Here is an 18177-nt window from a genome sequence, read left to right on the forward strand (position 1 = left end):
GAAGATCATAGTGGGTACTGCGACAAACTGTCATTCTTATGTCTCGAAAATTACAGCTGATATGAATTATTCTTCCGAGACCACGATTCATTCTCGGCGACTTCAAAAGTGTTAAAGAATCTATGAATTTCCTCCATTTCCCACCAGAATACATACACGTGTATGTACAATGTATGTACATATGTACGATATGCGAGTCTTTTAACTTCAAATGGAGCGAGGAGTGGATCGAAGCAGAAAGTGTCGTCGCCCGAGATTACCAGAAACAGCTATCCCATCACCTCGTTTACCGGACATCCTTACCCTATCTCTTAGATTTTTCTTCAAGTATTTATAACGGATATCACGAAAAATAAATCAACTACAACATTTTCTATTTTCGATTCAATCTCCCAATAACATTTTTATTTAACAGTCCTTAATAAGTTATCGCCGTGACTAGGTTAACGGTATAATGTACTATTCGTTCGTACTTCTTTAATCTTGTTTTACTCGGTGACTTCTATAATAAATAGCGGACAACATAATGCTGGAGCTTAACAGTACTGATACGATGAAATTTCCTAGCAGCAAAATGTCCGCTGAATCCATCCAAATCGTGAATACCCTCGCTGGAAGTTTTACCCATCAGATGAAGTTTAATTTCGAGAATTTGTGAAACCGATATCCGACTTACTTAGATTTGTGAAGGCAGAAATGAACCACGTAATTGGTGACACTGTGTCCGCATTTTTCGCACGGAATATAGCGACTAATTGGACAACCTTGCTCGAGACGGAAATTGGAGTACACATTGGCTATAGATTTAACAGAAATTCCAATGTTATTCATACATGGTTCAAATATTAAATTTAATGTTTTTTCCCGTTGTTAATTAATCAACTGACCGCTAAAAAGGTGAGAACTATTCTTGGAATTATTTCAAGTGCAAAAGATACACTTATAACAAAATATAATACTGTGGCCAGAATGGAGAATGTATTGATCTTATTTAAGTACTTCAAAACCAAAAAGATTAAAATGTATTCTTGTAATAGAATAACAGGATATTCTAAATAAGAGAGTACTGAATAACCATTTGTGTAGTTGTAACTGGTCATCACTGTGTAACTGAAACAAATACAAATTATTACAGATGCATACATATCCAGTTATAATGGAATCATTTCGCATTGATTAAATATGCGTCTACATAACAAACACAGCTTACCTTGTTAATTCTAATAAAAGTCCCACTACTGAAATTTGATCTGCTGACTTTGCAGAATGCAAATTCAAAATTTGGGGAATTTTTAATATAAGGCACATGCCTATTGTTATGAGACTCAAGAAATCTGCCAATTGTTGCAGCAACATGTTTGTCAATCGTTAATTTATCCGCTCCGATAATTACAATATTATTAAACAATGCACCCTTTAAAAACACAATATTTTATTATTAATAATTTATGCATTTGTCAGGTACTTGCGTATTACGTGGTTATTTAAGTTTCAATGGACACGTTCACTACGATGCATCTACTTACTTTTAACAGATTTACCAAATTTCGACATTTTTGCAAAATTCTGTTAAACAATTTACAGAATTTTACACATTTGTACGGTGATAATAGGAAACATTATGCTGCATCACTATGAGACTCCAGAATCGACACAATATGTTATTTAAAACAACTTATTCAACTTTCAATATTAATCTTTTTACTGTTTAAGCTTGTGTGCGAGAATAGGCAGATAGGATAGGATAGGCACCATCTCGCTAATGCGGACATAATATGTATGTATATGTAACAGCGCTGATGGGAGAACGTCAGATCCTACTACATTCTAGGGCTACATCGCTACATTGTCAGGAATATTTAACACTTGTGTAATCACGGTTGCAGAAAACACTCATACGTTAAAAATCTAACAATGACGGTCGAAGAAACCATTCCAAACCACCTTAGCTGTGACCTTAGTGCTATCGATACCGCGTTCGTCTGCATTTATTGCATTTAGGGAATTATCGTCTAGGGACATTTTCTGAAACCTGCCAGGACGATCAAAACAGCTAGTTATCCAGAATAAGACCCCTTTTTGACTAGAGATGGCGTGCAAAATCACTAACGGTGATTTATCACAGTGATCGCCGAATCACGATCACGATCGTGATTTCACTTCATTCACGACCGTAATTGCGATTTTTTATCTTGAGTGAATTTGCTCACTGCAATCGTAAGTCATTAATCTTTAAACAGAAAAACGTATTCAATATGATTTTACGATGAATTACATTACTATGTTTGTAAAAATCAGTAGAAAAAACAAGAAATTCTATCTAGAATTGATCTTTAAACAGAAAAACGTATTCAATATGATTTTACGATAATTACATTACTATTTGTGTTTGTAAACATCAGTAGAAAAAACTTCCTTCAACAAGGTGTTATTACATTCACGGTTGTCTGTAATACACGGTTTGTTTTTAATTAACATTTAACCTTTCTGACATATACTACACATTATATCACCTCTCTGATCATCTCTGATACAATTACGGTTGAATCGATGCCACCAAGGTATCGATGCTTTTACTCATAACTACTTTTGAATGAAGGTATCGATACTTACTCGATATCGAAACCAAATTATCGATACTACTTGTATCGAATTATATTTTCCTAATCTTGATACACAACACAAAAACTGTTTCTGCGTTGAGAGAGAATAAAATACAATACTATACTTTATATATGATTTAAATATTTAATATAAAATATAAAACATATAAACATAAACGTATGTATAAACTATATACGATTAACGTAATATAATTATACATGATAAATAAATATGTACATACATCTCATACACACGGGGTCTCTTACGATGCTCCGGGGGTTCTATGACCCCACATTCTCACCCACACGGGGTCTCTTGCAGGTGCTACGGAGGCTCTATGACACCACTGTCCTACGCAGCGGGGTCTCTTGCGCATGCTCCGGGGGTTCTATGACCCCACTTTCTCGCACCACGGGGTATGATGATAGTAATAGCACGTAACAGTATAGTAATATCTGGTAATACGTACTGCCAGGTACTGCTAACATAAAATCCAATGAACATTTCATCAAGTTACATCAAGTACTCAATGTAATGATAACGATCAATTCATGTGAATAAAAAATAGCACTCGTTTCTGAAATCGCATTATGTATCTAATTTGAAACAAAGTTACAATTTCAGTCCTCGGTTAATCTTGAGCCTTAGAAAAAGTAATTTCATTCACGAATTTAAGTGAAAAATCTTGACTTTAATTGCGAAATGATAAAATTTTCGTTGCTGCTTCGCCAGTACGTAAACGAACGTGTATACTTATAGGTACCATGAGCGTAACATCGTTTCGAATTGTGCAACCGCATTGGTGGCCGCAGTTTCTCCTTTATTTGTAAAATGCATCGTCGGTCCCGGAAAGTACTCGAATGGAACTATTGCCCGGCGTGACAGACGGAATGTGGGAACGGAACTGATATCGAGTAAACTGTAACGCGAGGGATTCGCGTTCTGTCTTTTAAATATCGATTTGTCCGTTGAACGGCCCGTTATGTGACAACGATGAACGGTTCTTTGACGCGCCGCTCCATCCACTGGAATTGCGTGAACGCAATCGAGCTGCGCGTAACCTAGCATAAATAAGTACGTAAACTCTACATTTTTTCGCTTTCGAAACGTCAAACGTAGTCATCCGCTACTATCTACGACGCAAACATCAACCTTGCCGGGATGTTGAGCGCTGCTCGCACGGCGTGCACTTTGGTTCAAGATATTTCGAACATTTCGTACCGTACTTAAACGACTCAAAGATGAATCATACCGAGGGATATTCTGACGTTTGTCCGTGCTTAACCAATGTGGGTCGAAATTCGATTATGAGGCGATCTTGAGATATATTACTTTATCGTGACATGTATCCTTTGACAAATAAGTATACATACATCTCCTGAGAATGCCTCTTTTTCTGACAGTCTTTCTTATCTCGCGTGCATCCGTGCAGTTTCCTTTCGTGAAAGTAACGTTACGTATAAATACTTATAGTTCACAGGTTAAATATTCGAAATTCGTCTAGCGCTGTGCAATCCTGCCGAAAGATATTTTTGCTGTAAGGAACGTTGTAACTTTAGAGATGATCATTTTAAGCATTAATCTTGACTGCTCAATTAATAAAAAAATTAAATCAGTGAAGAGAAATTAATTGTGTACTTTGTAATGTAAGTTAATTGTTTTTCTTCGAGGTTCTTTCATATAAGCGTTTTCTTTTAAATATGTTTCCAGTTTCTTATTCATAATGGACCATGTGAAACGTACAAGCATGTATGTAAACATGAAGATGATGACACATTTGCGTATTGTCCGTAATTGTTATTTTCAGGTAAGAAACGTTCAGTCATCAAAGAACTTATGGTACAAGTACTCATTAATTTAACACATTCACTGCCAAGTTGTCACATGTCATAAGTAGACTATAGATTTTATGTATTCATTGTTCGCACCATTGTGTAAAACTCAATATAGGAAACGTGTAATGAATGTTATAATAGGACCCTTATTAAATTAATGAGATTACTTTTTTTATTCTTGTTTCTGCAAACTAGTCTACAATCATTTATATTTGCATTAACGCTATTCTACTAATGGTATAATTATAGGTATTTACTTCTGCCAAATGCCTATAGTTTTTGTTTATTTGATTCACTGATAGATCTTATTTTCTTTAGTTCTAAAACTAAACTTACCATTCTTATTCTACCTTAATCTCTAAGTCCTAAGTATGATCTTAGGACTTAGTGATATATTAAACATTGATAACATCATTTATTTCATAGGAAAGAACAGATAAACTTAGAAAACTTCATAGTGTCTTGGTAGCGAACATGTTAATAATTATGTCATCAAGACTAATGTTGTTTATTTCATTATGTTTCGTCTAAGAATTCTAATTTTTTGATAACATTGTAGGGGACAATGTGGAACTTCCAAAAGTTTTGGCTGCTATAAACCCTTTAGAAAAGAAACAAAAGACAAGCATTGAGATGGACTCTCCACCGTCATGTTCGCTAAGCGCTACTGGGCCTCTCAGTGATCTTGGTAGCAGTGGAATTGGAGGGTCCATTTCTAGTGATTCTGTAAGAGCGCATCTTGCGATCGAGGTAGAATTTCTTATGATGCGCCGCCATTCATAGACTGCGAATGTTTATGCAAGTGCATACTTCTATAGATTAGTTTAAGAACTGTAGAAATTAAACAGAAATTTATTTCGTTCATTAAGGTTTTTGTTACCCTCTGAATAAGGTACATGGCACATCCAGAATTGTGATAAATTGAAATAAAATTAAGAATCGAATCATTAATATTCGCACAAAGTATGAGGACTTTATAGAACATTGTAAGTATAATAATAAATAATTATATTATTTTTTAGATGCAAGAAAGCGACATAGAGAGTAAATCTTTGTCGCAAGATTCTTTCGATTATTCAGACGGTATGTGCGGTGAAAATTTTAATACATTAAAAAAAGGACCAGGGTGGCCCGATGCCGATGGGAAACTGGAAGTGGAAGTGGAAGTGGTCGATGTAGCTATTAAACCTCCGCCAGAGTTTCAAGATAGTCCTTCTCCTCCTAACTCGGAATCTTCGTCTGCGCCAATTCTTAGCTATGCACGATTAATGAGACAGAAAGTTCCGCAATTAATAGACGATTATTCTGAAAATTTAGTACAGTCGACGATCGAGGAAGCGTTAATAATATCTTGTAGGATATCATGGCCAGAAGGAAGAATAGCGCCAGCCACAAATCGTGTCCCGGTAGTAATACGCAGCGTTCAAAATTCGAAACGTTTCTGGGCGACGGACCTGTTGACTCCGTCGTCGTGTCAAGGGGCTACCACATTGATAACTCCATACAACACATTGAATCGTCCAAATTCCCGATGTTCTCTGGCTTCTTCACGTTTGTCCAGTTCGCATAATTCTATAAATACCTCAGGACTGAGTCACAAAGCAGACGACAGCAGTTTCATAACGTCTGCTATGTCGCACGATGTTTTGACGACCAGCGAGATCAGTGATATGTACAATGTGCCCTTTGATTCCGACATTTATACTGTACCAATAGATGTAGTCAGACCTTTGCACGATCTTCGGACACCGCAAAGGCCTAAACGTCATAGACATCATCGTAAGAGAAGAAGAAACGTGTCCGCTAGCTCTCAGAGCGAGTTAGAAGCCCATATACAACAGGCAAGGCATTATTGTGGAAAACCCCGTGCTATCACGCATGTTATTAAATCTCAGAGACTATTATCGGACGTATGTTGCAACGAGAGCGGGAACGGGAAGCGTCACAGTGTTCCCGGAACGTCTGGTCGACATGTAACACGAACATCGAACGGCCACATGCATAATATTGGCGAACCGATTCATATGACTTTACACGAAGTGCGCCAATATTTGCAGACACTGTACTCGAGCTCCAGTGATTCTAGTGAAAATAAACTTAAACGCGATAACAAGGCTCCGATAAGTCATACACCTATACACCTTGCGATGCCAAAAGGTATTAGTGTAAATAATAACAATAGGTATAGTAACCCGCATACAGACTCATCGACAGATATTCCAATCTCAAACAAAAATAGCAATGGACTGATTCACAATAACAATAATAATAATAACAACAACAACAACAACAACAACAATAATAATAATAATAACACTAATGGTAACGTTAAGAAGCATAAAAAGAACACGTTTGTTGGTATTAAACACAAAAAGGTGAAAGAAGAACCGCACAAAGAGAAGGTTGATTCCGAGCGGGAGAAAATGAAGAAGAGTCAACGGAATTTCTCGTTAAATCTAAAGCAAACACTGTGCAATATCTTTAGATTCAGGCGTTTGGGTTCCCCGGATCACTTTGTAGAGAAACGAAACAGCATTGTACAGGGTGAAATGGTCGAAGAAGAGGAGGGCGTCGATTCTGACCAACATGCTAATAATAATAACACTACCTCGGAGGTAGATCCCTCAGCGCAGAAGCTACCCTTTTTTAAGCGTGCGTTGCCGCCGTTGCCAAAAAGCAATGGACACGTAGGAGTAGGAGGTGTAGAGCAGGCGGAGGACGCGCTTACGACAATGGTATCGAAACAATGCGAAAGTCCTACTTCAGTACCGCAAATGCCTGCACCCACGGCGAAAGTCGATGATGAACCGGCCGAAGATACCAGCATGGACTTCGCTGCTAGTATCGAGAAAGTGAAAGATGTACGTAATTCATATTCTATTCCTATCAAATATTAATGTATCCGATATACACTTACAAATTACAACATAGATGTACAATAAATAAGAAAAGATTCTTGTCTTGCCCGGATGACCATCGACGGATCCATTTTTATTCACTTTTAATGAAACCGAGCTTCGAATTTATCATTTCATGAATACAGACGAATCGTAGAATATTCGCTGGCAATGGCTGATTATTACATATATGTATACATATATTATAATCGCGTCCAAATCGCGACTACCGTTTCCATTTCAATTCAGCTTAATTATAAATAACGAATTACCTTCAAAACAGTACGGATGGTATTGGGGCCCAATATCTGGTGAAGCTGCAGAGAAGATACTGTCCAATGAACCAGATGGATCATTCATTGTACGCGACAGTAGCGACGACCATTATATTTTTTCTCTATCGTTTAGACTGAACAGTTGCGTGCGACACGTGAGAATAGAGCATGACCAGGGTAAGTTTTCGAATAGGTTCGACAAGTTAGAAAAAGTCTCTGTCTCATTAAATCCAAAGCGACTCGGAAGATTTAAAAACGAAAAAGAAAACCTTATAAACTGTGTCCCCGCTTCAGAGCATGTAGCAGGAAGTTTTTTTAACTTGTCAAACTATACGTTTGTCAAGAAGAATATTACTGTACACTTCCTTATGTTCTAACGTACATTCTCTTTCTATCGTGCGTACAGGTAATTTCAGCTTTGGAAGTTGCACAAAATTTAAATCCCACACGATCGTCGATTTCATTGAGAATGCTGTGGAACATTCGCGTAGCGGACGATATCTATTTTTTCTTCATCGGCGACCAGTGTTAGGTCCGATGCGCGTGCAACTCCTCCATCCGGTGTCGAGATTCAAACAAGTTCAAAGCTTGCAGCACACCTGCAGGTTTGTTATTTTGAAGATGGTGCGCAGAGATCTTATTCCAACTCTACCTCTGCCACGGCGGTTGATCGATTATCTAAGCACGCCACACTACTACAGTGAGCAATTAGCCGAGCAAGATGACAGGGCTGAATCCCCTGTTAGTTCGTCGACCGGTGAATTAGAAAAGATTTGTTTCACACCGCAAGGCCTATCGTGAGGTATGAACGTGTAACCTTCTGTGCATCGTCATTGTAACATACTTGCCAAACCTTTTAAAACTATCGTATCACATAAAATTTATGGCATAACATTTTCATACACTTACTTTGTATCGTGTATGACAATGTTAAAAAAGCAGTATCACACAATCGAATGTTCAAAATAGCTGATTCATACGTTGATTTCAATTTTCAACATACGGTATTCGTCGTCATCTTATTGAAAAGGAGAGGATAATCCGTTCCATGCAGCTCGTTCGTATATAGAACTATAGAACTATAAACGATGTATGTAATTACTGGCACGAAAGTGCTAGTGAGAAACGAGGCAGAAGACGATGTGTAAAATTCTTTGATGTGAAAAATCGCGTAATTCTGTTAAAAATGCACAGCAAATAAATTCCACCGAATTCGATTAACTTCCTACTTATCGTTTTAAAGTAACTTTACGATTCTACGTAACACGACAAACATATAATATTCGTACATGTTGATGCAGCGATCGAGTAACTCCTTCTTGAGTGCCATATATCTTACATCGTTATTTCAGATCAGGTATGGAAATGGTAAATACATTCGCCGCTTCCATTGAATACTCGTTGTTAACGAATCGTCTGTTTGCCGAAGATTATTGAATTACGTACCAAAACATTGATCGCTAGAAGATTCTCAGATACGCGTTTTAATATAGCTAAACGGAAATATGAATATAGTCAATCTGTACAATATTCGTATTCGACATTCCAATCCTGTTGGATACTCTAACGCGATGTCAGTGAATCGTTTATCAACATTGATGCACATACAAGATACAAGCAATTAACGCGAAAGGCAGTAGGCTAACCTTACATTAAGATATATTCTCGCATATACATATACAAAATCAGTTATTATGTCTGTCAACCGTAGGAAATTTTCTTTATCTTAACCAGTTGTTGTCGTATCAGAATTTTAAGTTTAGACGTAGCTGCCACAGACTGATTAAGTTAGAAGAAATATTCAACGAAATAATGGAATCATAATGCTGTATAAGTATCCTCATCAAACCATCAATTGTACTTTCTGACAATTGTTAATAATTATTTTCCCGTGTATTCTTTTTCATTTTCATAACAATCATAACCTTTTAATGTATATATTTTTATGTACATACATATATACATAGATCAATTTCAGAGTAATATTGAATCGCCATGTCATTATAAATTCCTGGCATCTTGACTATGTATATTTTGATGAGTTTTTCGTTTCTTAATTCTGAATCGATGGAGAATAATCGACTTTAAAATGTGCAATTTTTTTCTACCATATCGCAAACTACTTTCTGTTTCTTAATAGCAAATTTTAAAAGTAACATTTAATGTATGTATTTGTCTCAAAAGATAATGAGAATCCTTTGGTGAAACTGATTAGCGACTGGTGCTATATAAAATTATGAATTATGGAATTTTCATTCCTTAAATTATGCAGTTGAATATGAAGGTAATCGAAGCGTTTATTCTTGTGCTTGCATCACCTTTAACAATATTAACATCATGCAATGCACTAAATCGAATTTCGTTACGTTATTGTTAATTTTATTTAAACAATTTTTTATTTTATCTGTACAGTTGATTGCGATCATTCGGACAAACGTTCGGAAAGACATAAGGATTCTCGTGTTCCGTTTTCATTTGCTATCGTCGTGCTAAATTTTAGCTTATAATGAACATACTACTAAGAATCAATGGAAATTGAATGAGAAGTGTTTTTTGAGACGACTTAACGATTCGAGTAAACCAAATGGAAAAGTAGAGAGGAGCTTCGGACTACAATTTAATGAATTCTAATATATATATATATATTTTTTTTTTCTCTTTCTGTCTCTTTCCTGAAAAAACCTGCAATATCGCATTCTTCAGAAACAGGGGGACATTACTTATATAAATTTTGTATTACTTTAATGTTATACATAGAGCTGGCTACGAAGCGCTGATGTAAGAATAAATTTTTCAAGGAAGGCGGAAGTTTTTATACGAAATGTGTATCGACTGTTACAAAATGCAATTAATTAACAGACATTTTAGTTTCGTTCCACTCTTTAATTGTTTTTTTTTTTACCTGCGGAGCTTTATGAATCATGGAATAGCGAGGGCCACACATACATATTGCTCAGAACAATTTCGTGTTCCGTTTGCACCTTTTCGTAAACTTTCCAATACTACACAGACAAATTTTATACTTAATATTCACGTGGTAGATTTTGCAATACAATTACTATTATCAGATTGTCTGACAAGATTAAATTTAAGGATGAATCTAAACATATGTGAAGCATGTGCATATAATTAATGGTTAAAGGCACCATGATACCTCAGCCGCAGAGGGAGGTATATAGAGCAGAATTAGTACCATTTTATAACAAATGTATTTTACATTAATATAAGTTGCACATACGTATTCTTGTGAAGAAATTAGCATTATTGAAAAACGTTGATTGCTTTATTTTATTCTATATTACAATTATTAACAGTAACGTTAAAAATAAAGAGGAAAAAACATGAAGATTCTATGCCAAGGATTTTTGAGTAACCAATGCGTTTATAAATATACATATATATACACACACACACACACACACACACCCGCATACACACGCGCGCGCGCGCGCACACACACAAATATATATAATAGGTTGTTTTTTGCGTAATTATGTACAAGGAAGTGTGTCATCGAAGAGTTTTGTATTTTTATAATGCTTTTTGAACAAAAGCATAGCAAAAGTGTTGAATTCAATGTACACTTCTTCTACTGAAATGTGATACTATTATTAATGCATAAAAGCTTATAATTAAACTATACATTTTCCTTAAGGGAAGAAGCCAGCAACGATGAGAGGTATAAACAAATTAACGAAAAAAAAAATAAGTATTCTTCTAAATAGAACACCTTTGAATCTGGTTGTGAAAATGTATGGTTCAATCAAATATTTCAATCATATTCGATTTCTTGTAAAAGATACACTTGGCATAGAGAAGTAATTTATTTGTTATATACCAAAGTTTAGAACTGTATTCATTGTACAACATTGTCCTGTAGGTTCTTAATAATTTGAAATTCTGTAGCATTTCTCATGTGTTTAGCACTGATCTTTAAAAATAATTTATATATAAAAAAAATGAATCCAATAAATAAAAGAACTGTACTATGTAACATAGATAAAAGTAAAAGTAAAAGTACAATGTTGTACTTTGTTTATAACATATTGGTACATCGATCTTTATTATTGTTTATTATATAGAATTGACAAGTGCTAGTCATAAACATTGCATTTTAAGTTGGACTTCAGTATTGTTTACTAATAAATATCAATTTACTTCCGAACACTTGTATTTATTTTTTATCTGTTTTGAAGATACGCTCAGGTTATAATTTTAATAGACCATAAACCAGTACTTAAAATGCACTGGCTTTTTATAGTTATGTTTGCTTCGACAACAGCTAACAATTGTTTCTGTTACAAGTTGACAGTAGAAAAATTAGTCCAATGTAGTCCAATATAGTTTATCACCAAGTTCGATGATTATTAGGGTGGGGGGATGCACGATAATCAGATACCTATTATATAAACTTTTACTTTTGTAAATACTTAAGGTAATATAAAGTATGCTTTCCAAAATGCATAACAGGGGTGTGGATAATTCCTTTATTGAGACTTTAAGAAATTGAGCTGTATATTAGAAAAAAATAAACCCTAAGAATAGAAACGGTTGTATGGTTTGTTTTTAGAGTAGCAACAAATTCTTCTACTATTAAATTCAAGGTAATATGGATTTCATCGTAATATATACACAAACATTGAATGATTTCTTCATAAATTTCTATTTATGTATAATCAAGCTACATACAATTTGTTAGTAAACCTAATTTCGTCATAACTTTTTTTAGTATATAAACATCATTATTCCCCATAAATATGCACAACATATTCATCTAAAATATTACTCAGATTTCATTCTTTGCTGCTTAAAAATAATGTGACTGTTTGCAAATATATAACAATGTATTTTTCAACATTATAGTAAAACAAAATGATTGAACAACAAACTATTTAATAAGGATTATTCGGTATTAGTTTCGTAATGGCAATTCTAATATTTTTAAACAATTCAAAATTATTTGGAGTTCGTGAGCACAAAAAGAAAATCTCGTTTTTCAATAGTTTATTACCGTAAAATATATACTCTAAAAGTGAACAATATATATATTAGTATTATAATTACATAAATACTACAAAAACACGTAATATTAAATTTTGAATAAAGTTTTGTTATTTAAAATGCAGTATGTATTTTGCACTGACTTATTGTTGACACTTTAATTACAGTTCAGAGTTTAATTAAGTAGCAAACATCTTAATTTACGGTGGAATACCAAGGGATTTTCTAACTAGTTTTAGAGCAATTTTCTCGAATTCCGAGCGGTCCTCTCTCCACATTTTAGCAGCATCAACATTCGCCCCGCTTTCATCATTTGGCTCTGCTAACATACTTACCACACTTAACAATATTTTTTCTACACTTTGAACCGGACTCCATCTTTCTGCACTGCTTTCATAACCCATGGGATCATCACCAGGTGCATGTAATATGCTTATACATACTCTTCCATCTGAGTAAACTAAACAAAAATTCAATTGTCACAAATTTTTCGTAAGATGTTGTAATACAATCTTGAGTTCAGAACTGTCTTACTATTTGGGTGAAACATCTCACAGGTGAACTTCATTTTTGGTGGACTCAGTGGGTAATCTGGTGGAAATATCAACTTTACTGGAAATACACCACCTTCGAAGCATGTTCCTTCTGGTCCACTATAAATAAATATAGAAAATAGTTAGAAAACAGAAGATGTAAGAAATCTTCTACCAAATGTATGTCACATGTATGGAATAAGACATTGGAAATTAATAAAATATAACTACAAATTATGTAAATATTGTTTGCACTGGACAGTGTGTTAAATAACACCTAGATACATAAAACCTTTAATATAGTTGATCAATATGATACAATGTGATAAAATATACCTCGGATAAGCATCATACATTATTATATGTACCGCTTCCAACAGATAATATTGTCTCTTCAGAATGAATGTTTTTATATATAATTTCTTTTATCCCAATGACTAAAACCTGAGTATCTTAGCTGCCAGTCAATTTTACTACCACACCATAGATACCCCTTTCATCAAGAGCAAAAGGTAGGGTATTTAACACGACACAATATTTTGTTACTAATACAAAGTTTCGATCAGAATTTGAATCACTTACGTGATCAAAGCTTCCCATTCGAAGAAGTTCTCCTCGTTGACAGGGCCAGCGATAATGCCTTCGGGTGGGTTTAAGGTTAACTCTGCAAGTGACGGCAGTTACCTGTTACAATATCGTTCGAAATTGGGTGGGTAGAAAAGCAAGGGGAAAGGTGTTTGATGCGAGGCGTCTAGCGGAGTGCGTAGGTGCAAGAGTAAATGATTCTCACGTTTATACTCTGCCATTAATCGTCTTAGCGCAGAACCCGCCATTGTTTTGGTCAAGGGAGGTGAATGACGGCAATTTGACGAAACTGGACGAAACGTCAAAAGATAAGCAACATAAGCAGTGACTATATACAGAGATAAGCATTAGGTTAACGCTGGTCAACGTCAATCGTATTTAAATATACGTTGTATATACATATTTATCTGCGATTCCTCTTTGAAGTTGAAAATAGAGAGTAAATCTGCATCTCTCGCGAATTTGCACCACGATCGTACTGAACCATGAAAATTCACAATTTCAAATGGCGACAGAGGAGCATAAATATTTAGCGGATGTAATAAAAACGACTCATGCTACGTTGCGAGAAGAAGCCCAGAATTATGGTCCCGAGATTGCGTGGAAACGACACGTAACTCGCAAAGATGTTTTACAGGTTCATTTCCATTTTAAAGTAAAATGGATTATTCCAAATTAATCTTGGTAATTTCGTGTATTTATGTTCTAGAAATATGCATCTTCCATGCAAAAATTGGCAACTACATATTGGCTGGAGAATAACCTGAACACAAAACATACGACCCTCTGTAGAGTGGAATGGATAAAGTCTCAATGTGAAGAGTATTTTTTAAATGGTGGAATACAAAAGTATGACGACAAGGAAGAAAATATCAAGACAAAAATCAATGCAGACATTGTAGAAAATGAAAATTCCATATATTGTAATTCATACATTAGAAATGTTGAAGACTTAATTCAGAAAATAACATTGCTAGACGTAGGAAGTTGTTACAATCCATTTGGGACTTTAAATATATTTGAAGTAACTGCAATAGATTTGAATGGTGTACCTGAAAAGGTTTTACATTGTGATTTTCTGAATGCTCAAACAGGAAAGGAACAAATACTTTTGGTGGATAAACAGCAACTGTTACAGTTACCAGAAAAAGCGTACAATGTAGTCGTATTTTCCTTGTTTTTAGAATATTTGCCATGTCCAAAACAAAGATACACTTGCTGTAAAAAAGCATATAATCTGTTACAATATGGAGGTATACTTTTTATTATAAGTCCTGATTCAAAACATGTTGGTGCAAATGCAAGACTCATGAAATCCTGGAGATATGTACTAAGTAAATTGGGATTCATGAGGATAAAATATGAAAAGCTGCGCCATATTCATTGTATGATTTTCAGAAAATCTATATATAAACAGGTTGCAATAAGATGGGCGAACATGCAAACGTTACCCGAAAATGATCCTTTGTATCAGGATGATACAGCAATTTATATACCTCAAGATTTTCGAAATATATCCAGTAACAATAAACACCAAGAGAAAGAAGAAACCAAGAAAGAAGCAATGACTTGTATGTTCCATGAGTTACCCTTTGAGGAGCCATAATTCTTCAATTATAAAGCATTGCCATAAAACTTCTAATGATTACATTTTGTACGATATTTGATTATAAAATCCGTGATCTGAAGAATAAGACGATAAATTCTGTGGCCTTGGAAATTTTTCATCGTTCAAATTTTGCTGATGAACAGTTGTTCAATATACTTATACTTATAGAGAGGACGTAATTTCCGGTAGATCGTTAAAGTTAAGATCTATTAAATATAAAATATCTATATAGGGACATGTGAAGTTTCTTGTGGTCTGAGAGCCTTGAAGAGCCTGTTCATTTTGTCCGCCATTGCGAATGTTCCTTTCTTGACTTTTTCCGTTGACGGTGCACGTGGTGAGTCTGTTTTCGATATTTAATTTCTTCATATGTTTATATTTAACGCTAATATAACATCAAACGATATTTCTAAATAAGTTGCTTCTTTAGAATTATAAAATGAATTCAGTAATTTTAATACAGTGTATTAGATTTTAATTAGTAAGTCTGGATAAGCAGTCTAGCTCACAAACGTCTTCGAAGTATCTTAATAAAGCTGTTTTTACTTCATTATGTCACGAGATAAAGGAATTCTTGAAATCTTTCAGATCATTCAAGATGTCCCATTTGAATTGGATGATTATCCGCAATAACAATGCCTTCCTTCTCAAGAAGCGTAATATTAATAAGCCCTTTTCCACGGTTTGTACCATACTTAGTTTAATATCACACAAAGGTGTGATAAGCTTGGTGTCTCTAATTTAATCCTTTCATTACCAGTGGGGTCTTGCTAGAATGCTAATACTGTACAGACTAATGGAACGTTTCACGGATGATTACTATATATCTGACACTGGGAGTGAAAGGGTTAAAGAGTTTAACAGTATTTGATTTATACTATAAAATTTTAGGAACCGAACAATTTGCCCAATCTTAGTAGCTACCGTTACTCTGGTTTAATTCATAAGAAGAGTGTTGGTATAGTTAATGCTCCTGATAAAAAAGGATTCACAGTTGTTTACAAGAAAGCAAGAGCAGCCAATAAACCTGCAAAAGCTACAGTCAAAGTTACAATGAAAGCTGGTGCACGTCGTTCTTTGTATAAACTGAAGAGATTGCTTACAAAGAACAAGTACCGTGTAGACCTGGCCAAGGTAAATTCATTTGTGGAAAACAATAAATTTTATGTTTTTTTAATTTTTCTTTTTGTTACACACTTTTCTAGGTTGCATTGCGTCGTGCTAGTGCTGTATTGAGATCCCAAAAGCCTTTACCTGCTAAGAAGATCCGTACAACCAAAAAGGCTGATTAATTTGTATACATTAATAAACACATGTTTTAATGTAAACTTATAAAAGTGACAAATGCTGCAAAGAAGATTGTTAATGATTAGTATAATAAAAATTATGTTGCATGTTAAAATGATATAACGATTCTTCTTTGCAGTTATGTCCAGCCTAGTTAATTTTACAGTTTTATTGCAAAAAATATATATGCAACTATATAGATAAGTATGTACAAAAGGTAAGTTACTTTACATACTTGTTGTTGCTCTAATAATACATTCAAATAATTTTTGTATTCATTATTCTGATTACAGATTTTCAGACTCTTAGACATTGGGGCTTCTTAATATAGGTAAGGTTAATGTAGTAAGGTATACAGGGTGTCTGCTAATTTGATGACCACGAATAATGACTTAACGATACACTTTATGAAAAATTTGAGTTGTGGAACTTAAATGGCATCAAGACCTACATAAGTCATTTCGTTAAAAAAAATCAAGGTGACCTTAAAATCTCTGAAATGCCTCCACCCACAAAAAAGTACGCCACCTTATAAGATGAGCCCCTTGATGCCATTAAAGTTCCACGCCTGAAAATTTTCATGAAGTGTACCGTTAAGTCATTATTCGAGGTGATCAAGTTAGCTGAGATACCCTGTATAAAGTTTCCTTTTGTAATAGGACATCTATATGATGATAATTGCAACCACCAAGATCTATGAATGCCATGATTAGTTCTTGTATTTGCTATCTGATACAAAATTTACCATATATATTATTTATAATTGCAAGTAGATAAGACAAGACTTATATTGATTATTTTTTACAGATTGTTTGGATACCTCCGTATAATTTGTACAAACAGTGAGTACGGTTTTTATATACATATTATGTCTGTCTTCTTAGTTTTTACGTATCTAACACATGATGAAACTCCGAACCACCAAGATCTATGAATGCCATGATTAGTCTTAGTATTTGCTAACTGACTCACGTGTAGATAAAAAATCATTCTAAAGGCATTAAAGAATGATTGTTAATGGAGAAAAATTGTTTCAGGTGTTTCTACTGATGAAATATGCATATGCCATATCAAAGACGTTATGGATGACTACATATTATGAAAAAATGTGAGTATAAATGTTGTTTACACTTTCTTTGTGTATTATAAAATATTCATGATGAATCTTTCCAACCACCAAGATCTATGAACGCCATGATTTATCATAGTATTTGCTAGCTGAATCGAATTGTTAATAAAAAATAGTTGTTTACGAAGTAAGGTATAAATTAATAAAAAAAAATATTTACAGGGTTCTGGTTTAATATACTTGAGAAGATTTCACAAAAAAGTGTAAGTATAAATGGAATCTTATGTAATTCGTATACTTTTAGTTGTTTTGGAAGTTTTTATCATCAAGGTCTATAAACGCCGTGATTAGTCACAGTATTTGCTAGCTGATTAATTGATTTAAAAGTTATTAATGAATTAAACAAGGACATTCCATGAATAAAATCTGTTTATATATATATATATATATATATATATATATATATATATATATATAGGTGA

General features: G+C 34.3%; 5 protein-coding genes across 5 annotated transcripts; 3 read left to right on the top strand and 2 right to left on the bottom strand.

Moving 5' to 3' along the window:
- Positions 1-395: 395 nt before the first annotated feature.
- On the bottom strand, positions 396-1981 carry LOC107193276 (mannose-P-dolichol utilization defect 1 protein). The gene is made up of 5 exons (XM_015582680.1): positions 1527-1981; positions 1211-1414; positions 888-1110; positions 677-797; positions 396-611 (listed from the first exon to the last, which is right to left on the bottom strand). Exons 2-5 carry the CDS (start codon positions 1354-1356, stop codon positions 478-480), a joined length of 624 nt encoding a protein of 207 aa, XP_015438166.1. The 5' UTR covers positions 1357-1414; positions 1527-1981; the 3' UTR covers positions 396-477.
- Positions 1982-5072: 3091 nt separating this feature from the next.
- On the top strand, positions 5073-8454 carry LOC107192671 (putative uncharacterized protein DDB_G0277255). Its single transcript, XM_015581991.1, has 4 exons — positions 5073-5189; positions 5462-7300; positions 7620-7788; positions 8018-8454. Exons 1-4 carry the CDS (start codon positions 5073-5075, stop codon positions 8410-8412), a joined length of 2520 nt encoding a protein of 839 aa, XP_015437477.1. The 3' UTR covers positions 8413-8454.
- Positions 8455-12735: 4281 nt separating this feature from the next.
- On the bottom strand, positions 12736-14211 carry LOC107192506 (ubiquitin-conjugating enzyme E2 G2). Its single transcript, XM_015581788.1, has 5 exons — positions 14130-14211; positions 13936-14058; positions 13728-13809; positions 13147-13265; positions 12736-13072 (listed from the first exon to the last, which is right to left on the bottom strand). Exons 2-5 carry the CDS (start codon positions 13976-13978, stop codon positions 12813-12815), a joined length of 504 nt encoding a protein of 167 aa, XP_015437274.1. The 5' UTR covers positions 13979-14058; positions 14130-14211; the 3' UTR covers positions 12736-12812.
- Positions 14212-14221: 10 nt separating this feature from the next.
- On the top strand, positions 14222-15423 carry LOC107192497 (probable methyltransferase BTM2 homolog). Its single transcript, XM_015581777.1, has 2 exons — positions 14222-14367; positions 14440-15423. Exons 1-2 carry the CDS (start codon positions 14236-14238, stop codon positions 15334-15336), a joined length of 1029 nt encoding a protein of 342 aa, XP_015437263.1. The 5' UTR covers positions 14222-14235; the 3' UTR covers positions 15337-15423.
- Positions 15424-15587: 164 nt separating this feature from the next.
- On the top strand, positions 15588-16667 carry LOC107192886 (60S ribosomal protein L28). The gene is made up of 4 exons (XM_015582238.1): positions 15588-15676; positions 15928-16021; positions 16231-16473; positions 16545-16667. The coding sequence occupies exons 2-4, from the start codon at positions 15938-15940 to the stop codon at positions 16629-16631; spliced, it is 414 nt and encodes a 137-aa protein (XP_015437724.1). The 5' UTR covers positions 15588-15676; positions 15928-15937; the 3' UTR covers positions 16632-16667.
- Positions 16668-18177: the final 1510 nt, after the last annotated feature.

This window comes from Dufourea novaeangliae, unplaced genomic scaffold, assembly GCF_001272555.1.
Source record: "Dufourea novaeangliae isolate 0120121106 unplaced genomic scaffold, ASM127255v1 scaffold7, whole genome shotgun sequence".
In the NCBI taxonomy this organism is placed as follows: domain Eukaryota; kingdom Metazoa; phylum Arthropoda; class Insecta; order Hymenoptera; family Halictidae; genus Dufourea; species Dufourea novaeangliae.